Source organism: Canis lupus, chromosome 21, assembly GCF_048164855.1.
Source record: "Canis lupus baileyi chromosome 21, mCanLup2.hap1, whole genome shotgun sequence".
NCBI lineage: Eukaryota > Metazoa > Chordata > Mammalia > Carnivora > Canidae > Canis > Canis lupus.
In genome coordinates this window covers 45,043,086-45,060,123 of record NC_132858.1, presented here as the reverse complement: position 1 = coordinate 45,060,123, position 17,038 = coordinate 45,043,086, and the positions used below count along the sequence as shown (strand labels likewise).

At 38.0% G+C, this 17,038-nt stretch overlaps 1 gene segment (V, D, J or C); it reads left to right on the top strand.

The window, feature by feature from the left end:
- The window catches only part of LOC140613132 (T-cell receptor gamma chain C region 5/10-13-like), a 44,280-nt gene that overhangs the window by 26,006 nt on the left and 1,236 nt on the right, over positions 1 to 17,038 (top strand). Inside the window, 4 exon segments of the C gene segment in view lie at positions 1,655 to 1,719; positions 6,174 to 6,503; positions 8,484 to 8,609; positions 15,947 to 15,994. Coding sequence covers positions 1,655 to 1,719; positions 6,174 to 6,503; positions 8,484 to 8,609; positions 15,947 to 15,994 — 569 coding nt within the window.

The following is a 17,038-nucleotide window of genomic DNA, read 5'->3' as shown; positions in this document are numbered from 1 at the left end:
CCAGAATCCATGAAGAGAGTCTGTCTGCATGGTTTACATCTTCATTTGTTCATTTATTGTCTCACTGAAGATAGTTTCTATGCTGGACACTAGAAGGACATGGTTGCACAACATGTAGTCCCAACACTCATAAGCTTGTAGCTTAGTGGGTATGTATTCTAGATTGTGGCCTGATTGAGCCATGTTTTTTGACCAGTGGCTGCCAGAGACACAGAATGTGGGATTCATGAGCTCTTTTGCATTCTTAATTTATATAGTAAATACATATTTCTTATCAAATCTTTATATCTGTTTAGTGAAAAATTTGATAAAGATGCCCCAAACCATTTGATTAAAGACAATAATACCTTAGCTAATATTTACTGAGAATCAAATACCTCTGTTTCTGTACATTATTTCAATCCTTAAGAATGTTGTAGAGGATTTTCTTATTCCAATTTCACTGATGGAGAAATTGAGGCTTAGAGAGTTCAACTATTTGCCTAAATTCACATGACTAGTTACTATGGCAAAGTTTGGGACTCAATAGATATTTGTTCCAAAGGGCATGGTTTATACCACTAAATGCTATTAGAAACAGTAAGCCATAACTTTATTCTAAATCTACACTCTTTTGTAGTCTGACCTTTTAAATAGACTATGTAGTTGAATGTTTAACTAGTAATAGCTCATAATTTGTTTTACTCCTCATGCAGAAAGCAATGATTCTGCTTCTAATCACAGCACCAAAATTGCCTCTCCTCCCTCCCAAGACATTAAGTAAGTCATGTTGAATATGTATTTATTAAATTCTAACAATATGATACTTAGGGTATTTCTTAAAAAAAGAAAAGGACAGGTCCTTTTGACACCATTCCTTTCAATCTTTCTGTATTGGTGTCAAATTTGCTGGAAATATCGAAGTTGGCAGAAGAACGGGAGGAATTATGCAGGACTAGCTGCGTAACTCAGAGCAGCCTTCCCACTCATGCTGGACAACCGCAGAAAGACCAAAACAAATAGGATCGTTTGATGAGCAGCACAGGATTTTAAATCAATGCCCTGGAACTTGTGAGGGTAATTTCAAGTTCAAAGGAACAGTCTTTCAGAAGATATAAGTTAAGAGATGATCATTAATATTTCACATTCCCTAACAACATATTCGACCTCCTATCAGTGAGGACTAAATTCTGGAAAGAACTTACCTTATAATCAAACCAGATATCCAACCTTCAATGTGTAGAAATAAAAAATTCCTACCAAATATTGAAATTTCATATAGTAAATATTAAAATATATTGCTTCTATTTTTGTCCTTCTGTTAAAATCATAGAAGTAATAAGTGTAAATTACACTCTAGGAAAAGAACTGATATGATACATGAAAACCTTTTAAGAAAAAAGATTCAGATGTTTCAGGAAATGATGAGAATCGGTAAAATCAGACTGTCCGATACCTGTGAGTGAGATGGTAAAGACAGACCCAAACTGCCCAAGCAGAGAGGGATCAGTTAGTTTATCCATTCTTCACTACATTCCTATCTAATGTGATTTTGCTTGAAATTCATCTTTATTTAATGCTAGCTGGCCTATTTATATATATTTATATAAATATTGAAAAATATGGGCAAATTTTATAAGGGGCAGAAAGGAATATTTCTGTAAAAGCTTTTCAGACAGTGCGGCTGGTCTTACTGGTACAACAAAGTGCTTGGTCCTGGCACAATTCTCAGGGTTACAGGTAAAATTTTTAAAAAATTCTTCAGTACAAGGTAGGGAGGGGAGACAGACTAGGTGCTGGTACTGGCTCTGAATTCTAGGATTTGGTCCCAGTTTGGTCATCAGTAGCAGTGAGATGCTGGGAGAGGTGGTTGACCTGTTCCAGTCCTGGGGGTAGTTGATGACTAAGCTAGCTTGGAGGGTATTAACAGGGAGCTAAGTAGCTAGAGCAATGGTAGTCCCCCAAGGGGTCCATTAGCAATATCTGCTTCGAAAGATTTTTATGAAAACTTGTGTGTCTTATTTATTTGATTCCAAAAATAACCAGTGGAGAAAAATAAGACAAAATTGATGAACTTGCAATTTTGTCTATAGGAGATTCATATAAGGTATCGACATATTTAACTGCACAAACATCTCTGAGAGTGTCATAAGCTGGGTTTGTTTTTTCCAAATTCAGTCTAGTAAGTTTGTTCATCTTCATTAACCTTAGGGATGAAATTTTGCCGGGATGAGGGACAATATTTCACTGGGCTGTTGCTACCTTATAGAATCTATTCCAATAAACGTTTTCAAAGTCTTTTCACAAGGTTGGTGAAACACTGGAAAAGTAGAAGAAATGATATATTTTTATGCCTTTAGTGGTTGTGATCATAGGTCCACATGAATTCATAATTGAAAAGCAACTTTCTGGTCTTTTTTCCAACTGACTTCAATGTAAATTCTAACAATCTAATTAAAAATTTGACAGATGTAACTCACAAGATTGAAAAAAATACTTTTAAGGAGAGGGTGGTTCAGAGAAAAATGTGGACTACAGACTTTTGGGTCTATCGCTTTCTCTATAAATATCCTTCAGCAAATAAATTTTGATTCACTGGTAATTGCTTTCTTAAAAATATGAAACTAATACATGCTTCTTAGGGAAAAATTGGAAAAAAGAAAAAAAACAAAGTATTGAAATTTGTAATGACACTTATTTTTTTCATTGGAGTTCGATTTGCCAACGTATCCTATAACACCCAGGGCTCATCCGGTCAAGTGCCTCCCTCAGTGCTCGTCATCCAGTCACCCCATCCCCCAGCCCATCTCCCCTTCCACTACCCCTTGTTTGTTTCCCAGAGTTAGGAATCTCTCATGTTCTGTAATGACACTTATTCTGTTAACATTTGCTATATTTCCATCCATTCATTCTGTCAATGCAATAACCATTTCAAGTGCATGTTGTGGAGATCAATGAAATTAAATATGGAAATAGCTACTGCATAGGTTGGGGCATGGTCATTCATTAAAAACAGTCAGTTCTACAAGTTCTAATTATCACTCCGTGGAATTCTTTTTAAATCAGGAATACAGAAAAATATATTAATTATGATCTCGTCTACAGGTCACTCTAGAACAATTGATCAGTTTTTGAAAGATAATTTCAATTTCTAAGACTCATTGTTACATATTTCTAAAAATGAGTAGAACGTAACAAGTATTACTACATATATCCTTAGCATCAACATAAGTTGATCCCTCACTTTACAGTGGAAACGTCTGAATGTAAACAACGGAGAATTTTTATACTGAATATATAAAATTACAGTAATATACATATCAGGTCAAATATTCACCTTCTTAAAAAAGATTTTAATTTTTGTTTATTTGAGGGATTTGAGAGAGTGAGCTCATGCATGAACTGGGGGGAGGGGCAGAGGGAGAAGCAGACTCCACTGAGCAGGAAGCCCAATGCACTGGGACCATCTCAGGACCCTGGGATCATGAGCTGAGCCAAAGGCAGATGCTTAACCAAATGAGCCACCTAGGTACCCTTCAAATACTCGCGTTTGGTATTTTATATCTTCATTGGAATATAGGAACAAATTAGAAATTATTTTTTTACAAATAGCACTCGAGAAATACTTTTTTTGCCCTCTTATTTCAATAAAAATTTTATTCAGACTTCTCACATGTATCTAAAATGTATACTTTAGGCCATCTGGGTGGCTCAGTGGCTGAGAATCTTCCTGCAGCTCAGGTCATGATCCCAGGGTCCTGGGATCGAGTCCCACATCAGGCTCCCCACAGAGAGCCTTCTTCTCCTTCTGCCTGTGTCTCTGCCTCTCTGTTTGTGTCTCTAATGAATTAATAAGTAAAATTTTTTTTAAAATAAAATGTGTACTTTAGAGCAAATTTCTGAATCATCTTAAGCTCTGATTGTCTGTTTGGTGACACCCTTATGATGATGTCACTAGATGTTTTAAGAAAAAGATAGTTATCCATTTACAAAATAAGTCATTCTGTCATTCTATATATTTACAATATCAGCATAAAGTATAGAGACTTTAGTCCCAAGTAATATTTACCATCCTTATTAAAAGTCTTTATTGTCTTTTTACCAGTATTACCTCCATAACTAGCTTCAAATGAGTGTATTCCAGGTTGATATCTTATCCAAGAGTCATGGTTGCAAAATAGAGTATTAGAAGGGCTTCTTTAGAAATGGGAATTTGCTCAAACTAAAACAGAAGGCAACCTCTTTTTTATGAGGCATAATGTTGAGAACAAAAGCTTCATCTTATGCTCTGACATTTCAGCATGTTTGATCCTGAATGTTTTCTGTTTACATAGCAGAGTGTGATTTGCAAATATCTTCTGCCACTTTTCATGTCACCTTCAAGGTAGACCTCACTGAACTATCAAGCTCTGGGACAGAAAAAGAAACAAGCTCTAATGCACAACCTATTTCTCATCTATTTATGCCTCTGATTTCCAAAATCTACATGAGAAGACCTAAAATAAAATACACAAGTACAGTTAGGCCTGGAGATACAAATGGAAGACCAAAAGCACTAAGGAAGAAAGTAGAAGGAAAAAAGGCCCGTGTATCTGGCGAGAAGCATAGGGTAGAATGTTCAAAGATAGGAGAAAAATGTAGTGCAGTACAACCTTTTAGTAACTGCTAAAATGAAGCACACCAAGTTTTCAAATATGTTTTGTTTTTCTCACCATAAAATGAGAAAAAGACTTCAAAGCATGAGTCCTTTAGCAGGACTGTGAAGTGACACAGTGGGCATTGCCTTCCACATCCAATTTGTAAAATGGATGAAAAGGTCTTTAAATAAATGCATTTCATTCTATTACTGCAACATTGCTATGGGCATCATGACATTTAATGTCACTTATAGATGGTGACCTTCAGCAGACCTGGTCAGGCAGGTAACAGCCTAATGATCTAATGTGACAATAGGGAAGTTTGGAGGACCAGGCAACCAGCCATTGATCATGTTAGTCCATCATGAAGGAAAACTGTAGAAGTTTGAAGCCAAACTTTGGACATGATCTGGACGGAAGTCAGTTTGAGGTAGAAATTACTGTTGAGAGCTTGGAATGCTCATAGATTGTGATGTTGGTGGGAAAAATATGCCATTTGCTTTGGACAAGACAGGCAAAGCAGTTCCATGAACTGACTCCATGTTACTAGGCTTTACTAGGTTTCCTTTGGTTTTCTGAACACTGAAAAGTCATTGGATAAAATAAGACAAGTGATTCCCTATTAATTGGTGTGTGAAAGACATATTTTCAATGAGGATCAAACGAAGGAATGAATCTCGATGCTCGATTGACATAGGTCCAATTGCTATCCCCAATACTTTATTCCCATTAGTAAAGGAAGTTCTGATCCCATCTGCAAGAAACTCTGACAATAACTTTTGACATATAATTTTATTTAGCATTTGAAATGAAAGAAAATTGAGGGGTACTACGACAAATTCAGCAGGCTTATGTAGGGCAGGTTCAAATTTAAGGAGGGATGCTTAGACTCAAAATACAGTGTCTTCTCACTCAGGCTACAACTTCAAATGAAATTCCAAAATAAAATGTACTTTTAGTGAACATTTCCTAAAGCAGAACAAAAATCTGACCAGTGCATTACTTGATTAGGGTTCTATAAGAACATTTTTAAAAATAATCAGTAAAGTTTTTAAAAGAGAAGTTTTGGAAATATTGACATTTTGTTTCTAAATTTAAGGCATTGTAAATAATTTGGAGGTGAAGCAATACACTTTGCCTTACACAAAATCCTGCAGTGGTTCAGATGCAAGAATGAGATGTTCTATAAAATCAGAAATCAAGGTGAAGAATTCCAGTACTCAGAAGAGGGTATGAGATCCATATTTGTAACTAAAAGATCAACTCGATAGATTCCCATTCAAACGAGTGACTGTATATTGTGTCAAAATATTCCACGTTATGTTCGAGACTCTTTCACTTAATAGCTATGACTTTGGGCAAGTTACACATGAGAACCTCTATTCCCGTGGAAACTAAGAAAATAAGTACGTCATAAACCACTGTGGATGAAGGGCCATGACACACTAATTCTACAGCAATATTTCCTTCCTTTTACCATGTGCTAGTTGGTTCCAAACCACAAAATGTTTGTGTTTCTCTCATTATGTTTTTATTGTTATTCCATTTTTTTCCCAGATAAAAGTGCCAATGAAGACACTTCCCCCAAGCCCACAGTTTTTCTTCCTTCGATTTCTGAAATAAAAATCCATAAGGCTGGAACATATCTTTGTCTTCTCGAGGATTTTTTTCCTGAAATTATCAAGGTAGATTGGAAAGAAAAGAATGACCAAACAGTTCTGCAATCCCAGCAGGGAAACACTATGAAGACTAAGGACACATACATGAAATTCAGCTGGCTGACCGTGACTGGAGCGTCTATGGATAAAGAACACAAATGTATTGTCAACCACGAGAGTGATAGAGGAGGGATTAATCAAGAGATTCTTTTTCCTTCGATAAATGAAGGTATGTACATACAAATAGGAATATAACCTCCAAGGACCCTTTGTTTCAAAGAGAAAACCCTATTTTTTTCTGTCAAGTATTAATGAAAACAAGCAATTAGAAATTTTTATCTAATGTTGTTGCCTTTCATGGTGCATATATATTCCGTACTTTCCCCATAGATTTCAAATAGTATGGGCTTTGAGGGCACCTGGGAGACTCAGTAAGTTGAACATCTGACACTTCATTCAGCTCAGGTCATGATCTCAGGGTCATGAGATGGATCCCTGTATCGTGATCCCCACTTAGCATGAAGTTATTTGAAATTCCCTCTCTGCCCCTTCCCACATATGCTCTCACTCTTTCTCTCAAAATAAATAAGTATATCTTTTTAAAAAACAGTATGGGTTTTGGAACCTACAGAGAAAGAGAAAAGGACAAATTTACTTAGCTTTTGTCATCTCAGTTTTAGCATCCAAAATATTAATGTCACAGTGATGTTTTTTAAAGATTTTATTTATTCATAGACACACACACAGAGAGAGAGAGAGACAGAGACAGAGACAGAGACACAGGCAGAGAGAGAAGCAGGCTCCATGTAGGGAGCTTGATGTGGGACTCGATCCCAGATCTCCGGGATCATGCCCTGGACTGAAGGCTAAACCCCTGAGCCACTTAGGCTGCCCCACAGTGATGTTTTTTACCATCATTTCTTGATTTAATGAAACAGTGCATGTGAAAGCCCTTAGCAACCTCTCACATAGGAAACACACAGGGAGTCCACTTTTGATACCTTTACTTGATCAGGAAATAGAAACAATTATACATATTTCAAGAACGCTCTATGTAGCAGTCAAAATACTTTTTACTTCGATCTTGCTCTACTCAAAGTATCACCCATAAACAATGAGTTATAGGAGACAAAATGCTGTTGATCTCATGGAGCCGAATCACAACTCAACCAGAAATAATAATTTGACTACTGAGGTTTTAGTATGGTCTTGAATTTTTCAGATTCAAATTAAAATATCAGCATAAGGTGATATTAGGTGAAATTTAGTAAGTAAACATTGAATGAAGCAAAGGTATATTAACATTCTCCATCCAACACAATGAATGTATTTATTACCATTGGTAATACCGCTAAGCAAACTTTTATTACAATTCTAGTGTGAGCCAGACTGGAAGGGATGCAGGATGAACTACTGTCCCAAGGAGGATCACTGCAGTCAAGTGAATATACTTTTCTTAATCAACCAGGGTCACTTGTGGTTCAAGCATTTGTCCAAAGTGCCTCATTGGGGTAGACGCTGGTCATCTTTAGATAGGGAGGGCAGATGGCCTCAATGTGCCCTGGCCCCGCTCTGATCCACTAACTCACTAGACTCAAAAGTCAAGTCCTGGCATTGACATCCCAGACCAAGGCCCCAAAGGGACCATAAGTAGGAAGCACTTTAGTTTTTCCTTGTGGTTGATAAGCACTTTTTAAGCAGTGGAGAAGGAGCACGTAATAAGACGTTTGAAGAGCTTTGCTATATACAAGTCTAAACTACTGAAGTAAGTCTTCAGTAGGGAGCTTCTTGTGTTCTTGGAGCTTTGAAAAAAAAACCCACAGACCCAAATGGCAACACTTAGCTTATGGCCCCAAGGCAATAAATCTAGACTTACTACCTAAACCAAATGCCATTTCAACCCCCCACCCCCCCACCCCCGCCATAAGAGTAATCTTTAATCAGTCAATATGGGAATTTCCTGGTCAACCCCAGGAAGTTTCCTGATTGACCCATTCCCTTCCCCTTGGGAGGATGACTTTGCCTAAAACAATGAATTCTTTGCTAAATATTCCCTTTCCACCTCCTGCCTATTCTTAAAAACCTTTCCTCTCCTATAGTTTTTGGAGTTCCCTCTGCTTGCTAAATGGAATGCTGTGTGATTCATAAATTGGTTGATTAACAGAGCCATTAAACTATAAACACTTACTTGGTTGATTTTTGTTAACAGATTTGGTAGCGAGGATGGAATCTGATGTTGACTCCGAAGGGCATTCAGAGGCAAAGCAAAACACAGAGGTGGTAACTGTGAGCCCTCTAAGTTCACGATCTTTCCCACCTGGCGCAAGCACTGTGGGTGAGTTCTCCCTGGTTCCAAGCTCTAATTCACTTTGTGTTCTGACTCCTAACCTAATTGGCTTTGCTTGACAGGCAGGTCAGCTTGGGCTGACAGAGTGTTATGCCTGTGTTCAGTTACTAGCGTGTCTGCTCTGGGTCGCATCGCGCTGGATATTTGCACAGAGTCCAACTGAACAGGCAAAGAGCCAAGCACCTAGCTTTCAGACCAAGTTTCACAGATGGAAACTTCAGCAATATTCCAGAGAATTGCTGGTGCACACAGAGTCTTCTTGTGGCCAGAACTCAGTATCATCTCCTGCTGCCCATACGCTAATGTTCATGTGCAGTTAGTCTTCATTCATGTAGATAAAGGCCAAGCTGCTGCGAGGCCTCAGGGCAATGATAACCTAGAAATATAATGCCCATAATGGGGGAACTTGCAAATTAAATCAGATGGTTAAGATGTGCACTCAAAAGCAAGAGTTCCCCAATTAAATAGAATCCTCCAAAATGTTTAATATTTCAAAGTTATTTGATTGACTCATTGCAAAAGGCTAATGAAAAATTAAAGATGGAAGAAGTACCTAAAACAGAACATGAATAGACTAATCCAACTACTCCTGATCCCCTCTGGGCTCCTTTGTGGGTTCATTCTAGTCTGAATTGATTTTCCACTCTAAACAGACTACACAGCCACAAACAGCAGTCTGCTATTTCATAGCCTTACAGACACCCCCATATCTACCTTCATAGGAGAGCCGCCAAATGAGCCCCCTCCACAGTTCATGAAACGGGGTGGTTCCTGGCAAATTGCTATGTACTTTTTTCTCTTAAATAGTCAAGAGGAAATTCGGGTAAATTCTAGCACCTGCACAAGGGATCCTAGAAAAACTAGCAGAAGGCAGGGAAGAGTAGAAACTCTTAACAGAAGTAGCTCCTTCCAAATCTCTGTCCACAGTGCCTGGTCCAGAGAGGAAAGTAAAATTTCTTGTTGTCTCATTCTTTCCAAATCCAGGCCCTTGCTATTGATCCTTTCTCTCACAGTGAGAGCTATTGCCTTCTTGCTTGTGTCATCCTGTGTAACTGCTCTTAGCTTTCTGCCTGCTTGGGACATGTGGCTTGTTGGTTCCTCCCTCGGCTCTCACTGTGAGTGACTCTGAGTACTGGGAGGGTAGTATCCTTTGCACTGACTTGAGGACCCTCATAACTCACAAAGGATGTTATTCCACATGTCAGAAATCTTTAAAATTAAAACTATGCAACCAGAGAGAAGGAAGCAAATTGAGGTTCATGTGCTTGATTAGGTGGATCAACCTATGATATCATTTCATGTGAATAAAACCCTGATTAATTGAGGGCAACTGGGCTGACAAATCTTAACAGAAGTAGAAATGCATCTCTTGAAGGAATTCAAAGTACTTCTGTTCCTTGACCCTTCCCCCTTATTCCCCTATTTATGGAAAAGGGCTTATAAATGATTGGCTTTAGGAAAGCAAAGATAAACTTGGGCCTGTTCATAGTCATATTTGGTGCTTTACTGAAAGATTGTTTTATGAAGAAGTACACATTTCCAGAAATTATGATATTCGGCATAAATTCGGCAATCTAAAGAATGCAGATTAAGAAACGGTTCACAACTGCTTGATGACTAGCTTGCTTTAAATATGAAGGTTTCTACGGGTTAAAAATTATAGTGTATGTGATGCAGACTGCTGAAAAATAAAAAGAGAAACACTTGGAAAGCAAAGAAAGTAAGAGTTGTGTTTTTAGAAAGAAGAAGTATGAGGAATGGAAATATATTTTGTGGGGGGAAAAGACGGATTTTGTCCTAAAGGGAGGCTGGTTATCCAAAGAGGGTAAACTCAGGACAAAACATGAGTGTAAAAGAGAAAGTTGTAGATGTTTGCAAAAAGGGGATGTTTGGAAAGGAATGTTATGTGTGGGCAGGACTGACTGACGTTGGAATGAAGAATTTTCAAATCAAAAGTAAGTTGATGAGCATTAGAATTTGCGTTTTCTCCTGCCAAAAGGATGAATGCTTTTGTAGTGGGTGGGGGTGGGGGTTCTTAGTTTACTTTCTTGGTAGTTTTGGTCTGCTTAAGTCTCTGTGACTTGGAGCATTCCAATGGGTTTGTTAAACTAGTTAAATCATTTGGCATGTCAGATTAAAATGGGACACATTGTCAAAAATTAGCTCACACTAAGTTTTTCTAGATATTGTATTTGTAAGATTGGGGTACGTGTACATAAAGTCCATTCTGGTTCTACAAAAAAATGGCCCCTCGTTGCCAGACGTTGGCTGTCCTGATGTCCTTGTAATATAGCATCTGTCTGCTTCTGAATCAGAGAAATGAAGGTGTATAAAAATTGAGAGTATATTAGACAAAGAGGTCTAATGGAAAACCAGAGCAGTCACTTGGTTCTTTGGGCTCCATGGCAAACCTCATTTCTCATAAGTTTTGTTTTTTCATTACTTTACCCACAATGGGCGTTTTAAATGACTCAAATTTTGAAAGGATGTCACTGGGAAGACTTATATAATAGTACAAAATGGTTTACAATCAGTGTCTAACGTGTCAGGTCCTTAATTCTGGGAAAATTATCTTTGCCTCCAGAGGCTTCATAACTTCTCTCTCTGGATAGGTTAAATACTTGCAGCTGGACTTCATTCCATTGCCGCTTAGTATGGGTTGTCATATGCACTTGTCATTATGTATTTATTTTTCTGCCAAGAGGCTGATGACCTCACTATGGAAACGCACACTTATAAATGGGCTTTCCCTTGGGGGGGGGGCACCTTCTGTGATCTCCCGTGATCAAGGCTCCTCCTTCGTTGGGCAAATCACAGGAACATTTAGGAAAACCCTGCCACCATCTTGGAATTGTCTCAGTGTACAAATTTCTGCTGATCCTTTGTGTTCCTGCTAGTCTTACCACTACTCTAAGTCTCCAAAATCTGATTCTCAAAACTGTCAATAAAAGGTTAAACTGGAAACCTTCTTCGATCACAAAATGGATCCTGTGGGTCACAGTTTACAGCCTGCTGATTAGGTATTTTTGACAAAACGTCAGAGGAAGGTAATCCTCGACTATCTCAGTAAAAGAGGGACCTTAACAAGTGAAACAGCTGTAAAACTAAAGGTTGAGCCTTGTACGCAGCACATAGCTACAAATGTCTGCATCTATCACCTGGTTCTGCCCAGATACAGGAGACTTCTTTCACCTAAACAGGGGTTTAGGTGAAACTAACTAAATATGAACTCCTTTCTCCCTCCTTTCTTATCCTTTACTCTGGCAATGACCTGTATATCCTATGTCTTTGACAAAGGGTAACCTCTGTAATTTAGAGCAAACTTGTATTTCAGGCTAGCAGAAAATCTTACTCTGCTCCTACATTTTCTCAATGTAAATAAGATATCTCATTGGTTGACTCTCCTAAATTTAAATCCCTAGTTAGTTGGGACTACCAAGAAGCTACCAGGATGTATTCCTTTGGCAGGGCCCTACTTCCCTAGTGTGGGATAAATGTAAATGAAGTCTGATCAAGGCCTTCTCTTTCATTCTTGAAATTGTTGCAGAATCCCTCCTAAAGTAATGGCTGCCCAACACAAATCCTTCCTTGTAAGATTATGGTACATGTAGATAAAGTCCATTCCAATTCTACAAAAAATGGCCCCTCATTGCCAGACGTTGGCTGTCCTGATGTCCTTGTAATATAGCATCTGTCTGCTTCTGAATCAGAGAAATGAAGGTGGATAAACAATGGGAGTGTATTAAACAGAGTCAGGTCTAAAGGAAAACCAGGGCAGCCACCAGAAAATACTTTCTGTCCAAAGTAATTCTTGAAGGTAAGATAGCCCTCGATTATATCTTCGCTGAGCAAGGCTGAATCTGTGCTGTAGGCCACCCCACCTGCTATACCCAGATGAACACTACTGGGGAAGGTAAAACTCAGTAACTCTTTCAGCAGGGTCTTTCCTACTTATTTGACTCTAATTGCTTTGAATATTGTGGACAATGACATCAGAAAGCACTCCAAACCTGGGGAATTATCCTGTTTATAATCATCATAATAATCTGCCTGGTGCATTTTGTTCTCTCAAAAACTTTACATGCATGTTCTAAGCCAGAAACCTATAAACAAATGATCTTTATAAAACTGGAACATCACCAAAGAATGACAAAATGTCCAATTTAAATATTATACAGCTGAAGTGGTAACCCTTGAATATTACAAGGATTGAGCATAAAGGTCAAGACCCATGAAATCACCCAGAGGAACAACACAAACTGAGAACTTCAGCACTGTTGCTGAGAGCAGTATTAATATCTTCAATTTTGATCCCATCTCTGAGTTAAGCTGAGATCAGATCAAAAGGGAAGGTTGTTGTAAAGGAAACCACAGGCTCACAATGTACTCATTTAGCTTGAGGCCATGAATCAGTAAACCAAGTCTTCATAGCTACCGCACTGCAGTTACAGTACCCAGAACTGTAACCTTTAGCCAGTGGACATGGATATTTCCTGGTCAGCACTAGGATGTTTACTGATTGACCCCCTCTGCTCCCCTTGGGATAGCGACCCTGCCTAAAACAGTGTATTCTTTGCTAATAATTTCTTTTTCACTCTCTATCTTGAAAAAACTCTTTCCTATAGCCCTTAGGAGTTGCCTCCTACTTGCTGGATAGGATGATGCCCGATTCATGAATAGGTTGCTAAATATAGCCAAGTAGATCTTTAATATATGCTCAGTTGAATTTCTGTTGTTTCATAGATTCTTAGTTTGTCCAATGATCAATTTAGGATTAAATATTTTCATTTACTTTTACCTGAACTGCGATGCAGAGCAACAGAAATTATGATAGTGAAAGTACTTTCTGTTGAAAACATGACATGGATGGATTTATTCCTATATTCATACTACTCATTTTTATCCTTTCTTAAAATCAACTAAAATCAAATTATACAAAGAGCCTTAATGTTTATTTCTACATTTAACAGAGAGGATATCTTCCAAGATCTTCTCATAACAATAAACAAATGAGGGCATTTCTTTTGTTTTGTTTTGTTTTTGTTTTGTTTTTAAATGAGGGCATTTCTGCTAAGGAATTCTACAACACATTTTCTGTGCTAAACCATGGAAGCTTTTTATTTTTTTATTTTATTTTTTAATTTTTATTTATTTATGATAGTCACACAGAGAGAGAGAGAGAGGCAGAGACACAGGCAGAGGGAGAAGCAGGCTCCATGTACCGGGAGTCCGACGTGGGATTCGATCCCGGGTCTCCAGGATCGCGTCCTGGGCCAAAGGCAGGCGCCAAACCGCTGCGCCACCCAGGGATCCCCATGGAAGCTTTTTAAAAAATATATAACACTTACATATATGTTTATACATGAAAGCACTGAACAGTGAATGATCTGAAGAGAGATAAAACTCATCTTGTCCACATTTTTGACAAACCTTGATTAAGAAAAAGCCCCTAGCACACAAATACAAGTTTTATTATGAAAGTTGTTTGTTTCCTGTCTTCATATCATTCAATGCATGATTATGGTAAGAGATATTTATTTACCTTTTTTGAAGTTTTGATTTTACTTCCAGTTAGCTAACCTATAGTTTTATATTAGTTTCAGGGGCAAATATTATGAATAAAATCACTATATGGATAAGAGACCTTGAAGGCATTGTAAAGTCAGCCCTTTAGGATATTTTATCATTTAACATAATTATCCTAACCTTGTCCTTTCTGATATTTAACCAAAAGTCTATATCTGACACCCATTTCTTCAAGAGCACACCAACATAAGATTGTCTGGAGTGCGTAAAATTGCATGCCAGAACCATGTCTGTGTGGACAAGGACACATTGAGCAGAAAAAGGATAAACCAAAAGAAATTTGCAACTTTCTCTTCCTGTATCCAATGGTCAACTATCATTAATGGTTTTCGTGTTTGTATGTAAATTGGGTGGGTTTTTTTTTGTTTTGTTTTCATTTGTTTTTCTATACTGTAGATAACTACAATTCTCACCTCAGATTTATGTATTCAGACAATTATCAGTGTGATGTGGCCTTTCATTCTATCCTGACAAACTTGTGCAATGAAATGCTGAACTTTTAGGGTTGTGTGGTAGCTTACTCAGTTAAGTGCCTGGCATTGGCTCAAATCATGATTCCAAAGTGCAGGTTTGATTTGAGAGTTGGGCTCCTTAATTAGCTAGTGTTGGCTTCTTGCTCTCCCTCTGCCCATTCCCACTCGTCATGCTCTCTCTCTGTATCTCTCTCTCAAATGAATAACAAAATCTTAAAAAAATAAAAAAGAAATGCAGAGCTTCTGTAATAAAATAGTCATTTGCAAAGACTAATTCAATTATTTGGAAGAGATAGTATCTGAGAGTCCAAAATGGTGGAGTTATGTTTGATTTCTATGGGTTGTTTTACAAGATGCTTTCCACAGGCTCTAGCTCATCAAACCCCCACAATCATCCTTTCAGTGCTGGCTCTGACAATCATCACTGGTATGCTATTCAGCAAGGGACATAAACTCTCTAAATCTTGTTTCCTTCTGGGTAACATGGAATTCTCCAAATTCAGCTCTTATCAATGTAATGGGGAGATGAGATGAGATAATGCCTATAAACTTCCACATAGTGCCTGGCACAATAACAATCAAACAGTAGGTTTTGGCCTTCTTTAGTATTGTTGTCAGGTCCTCCAACACCATCAGTCCAGAAAATCATGTGCAGGAGTTGAGGATACTGGGGCACGCATGATTTGGAAGACAGGACTGCTTCTTACTTTAGATAGGAAATTTACCTAAACCAGACTCCTTCCAACATGTAAGGTGCTGCTGTGGATTTTAGAGTTGGACAGATCCATTTGCGAGCAACCCTTCATGTGAGTAGTGGGTGCAGAGGACTGGACAGCAGTCACCGTTTCTCATTATTTTTCTAATCAATAATATTTATAAAGCAAATACTGTGGAGTACCTATTGTGCTACAAGCTATGAGCACAGAAGAAAACAAGATAATGTTAGGCATTACCCTCCAGTTCTGAGACTAAAAAATGCATCAATCACAAACTGCAACATCTTTATGTGCAGAAATATAATATGTGAATTGATCTACTAAATTATGTAAAACCAAATAAACAATTTCTAAAATTGGGATGCTCATATTTGTATAGCTCTTCCTCTCTGCTAACAAATTCTATTATCTATCTATCTATCTATCTATCTATCTATCTATCTATCTATCATCTATCTATCTATTATCTATCTATCATCTATCCACAACACAGAGGAAAGTTAAACAATGGATATGAACAATGAATAATACTAGTCCTCATTTCTTTTAGAACTCGTTGCTCTTAACTCCACAGAAGCTTCCCTGGATGATGAATATGGTAAGTTTTTGGCTATGTTTGTCTTTATGTTATGCTGTAGAATTTTTCCTTCTTGATCAACTTAACCCTTGAACTCCCCTGGCTTCAGGGAGAAACCTCAGAATGGCTGGATCTTGCAAAATAGACTGAGTGATATTTATGTCAATCTAGCGTCTCTCTGGTCATCTTCACACAGTAACTGCTGGCTGGGGTATGAGAGGACCATGAATTAGGAGTGCAGTGATGTGCCCTGAATTCTTTCAGCAATGAATTTCATTCATTTTTGTGACTGGTATTTCATTGTTGAGGAAATCATGATATCATGTTGTTTCTATATTTTTTTTAGCTTTATTCTTGCTGGTAGTTAAGAACATTAACAAAAAAAAAAGAACATTAACAGACACTGAGAGGTTCTTGTACAGAAGACATTGTGCTGCACTGTGAGTGCATTTTGTTTATAGCTCTTATTCTCACTGTGATGGATTATATTCCCATTTTACACATGAGGGCAATGAGCTACAATGAATTCAGTCTCCATGCCACACAGTGAGAGCTGAGGCTGAAACCGACACCATTAGATTCAAGATGAATCAAGTTCACATACTTACTAAGGTTTTGTTCTTCCTCTAAGTCCCAAAGCCAAGGTCCTGAGACAGGTGCACACATGGGGAGGGGGTGTCAGTGCAGGGCTTCCAGTGCCACAGACTAAACTTAAGACTCCAGCCTTTTAATTATCCAGTGCATGAGTATGAGTAAACTATTTACAATTTTGAAGCCCAAAAAAATCAACACAAATAACACCTAACTGACTTATTGAAGATACAACATGGAATATGTGTCATGTCTAGGTTAGGTATCCTTTTTAGCTGCTACATCATAATTTATAGCTCCTGGCTCCATCTCCCCACATATAAAGAAAAGGAAATGATGAGGAGCATGGGTTCTAGCCCTGCTGATCGATCTTCCAAGGCCAATATCAGGGGACTTCTGGACTCTAACCATCATCAACATCATCATCATCTTCAGCAGAAGCATCCAACTTTTAATTGGCTTAATCATTTTGAA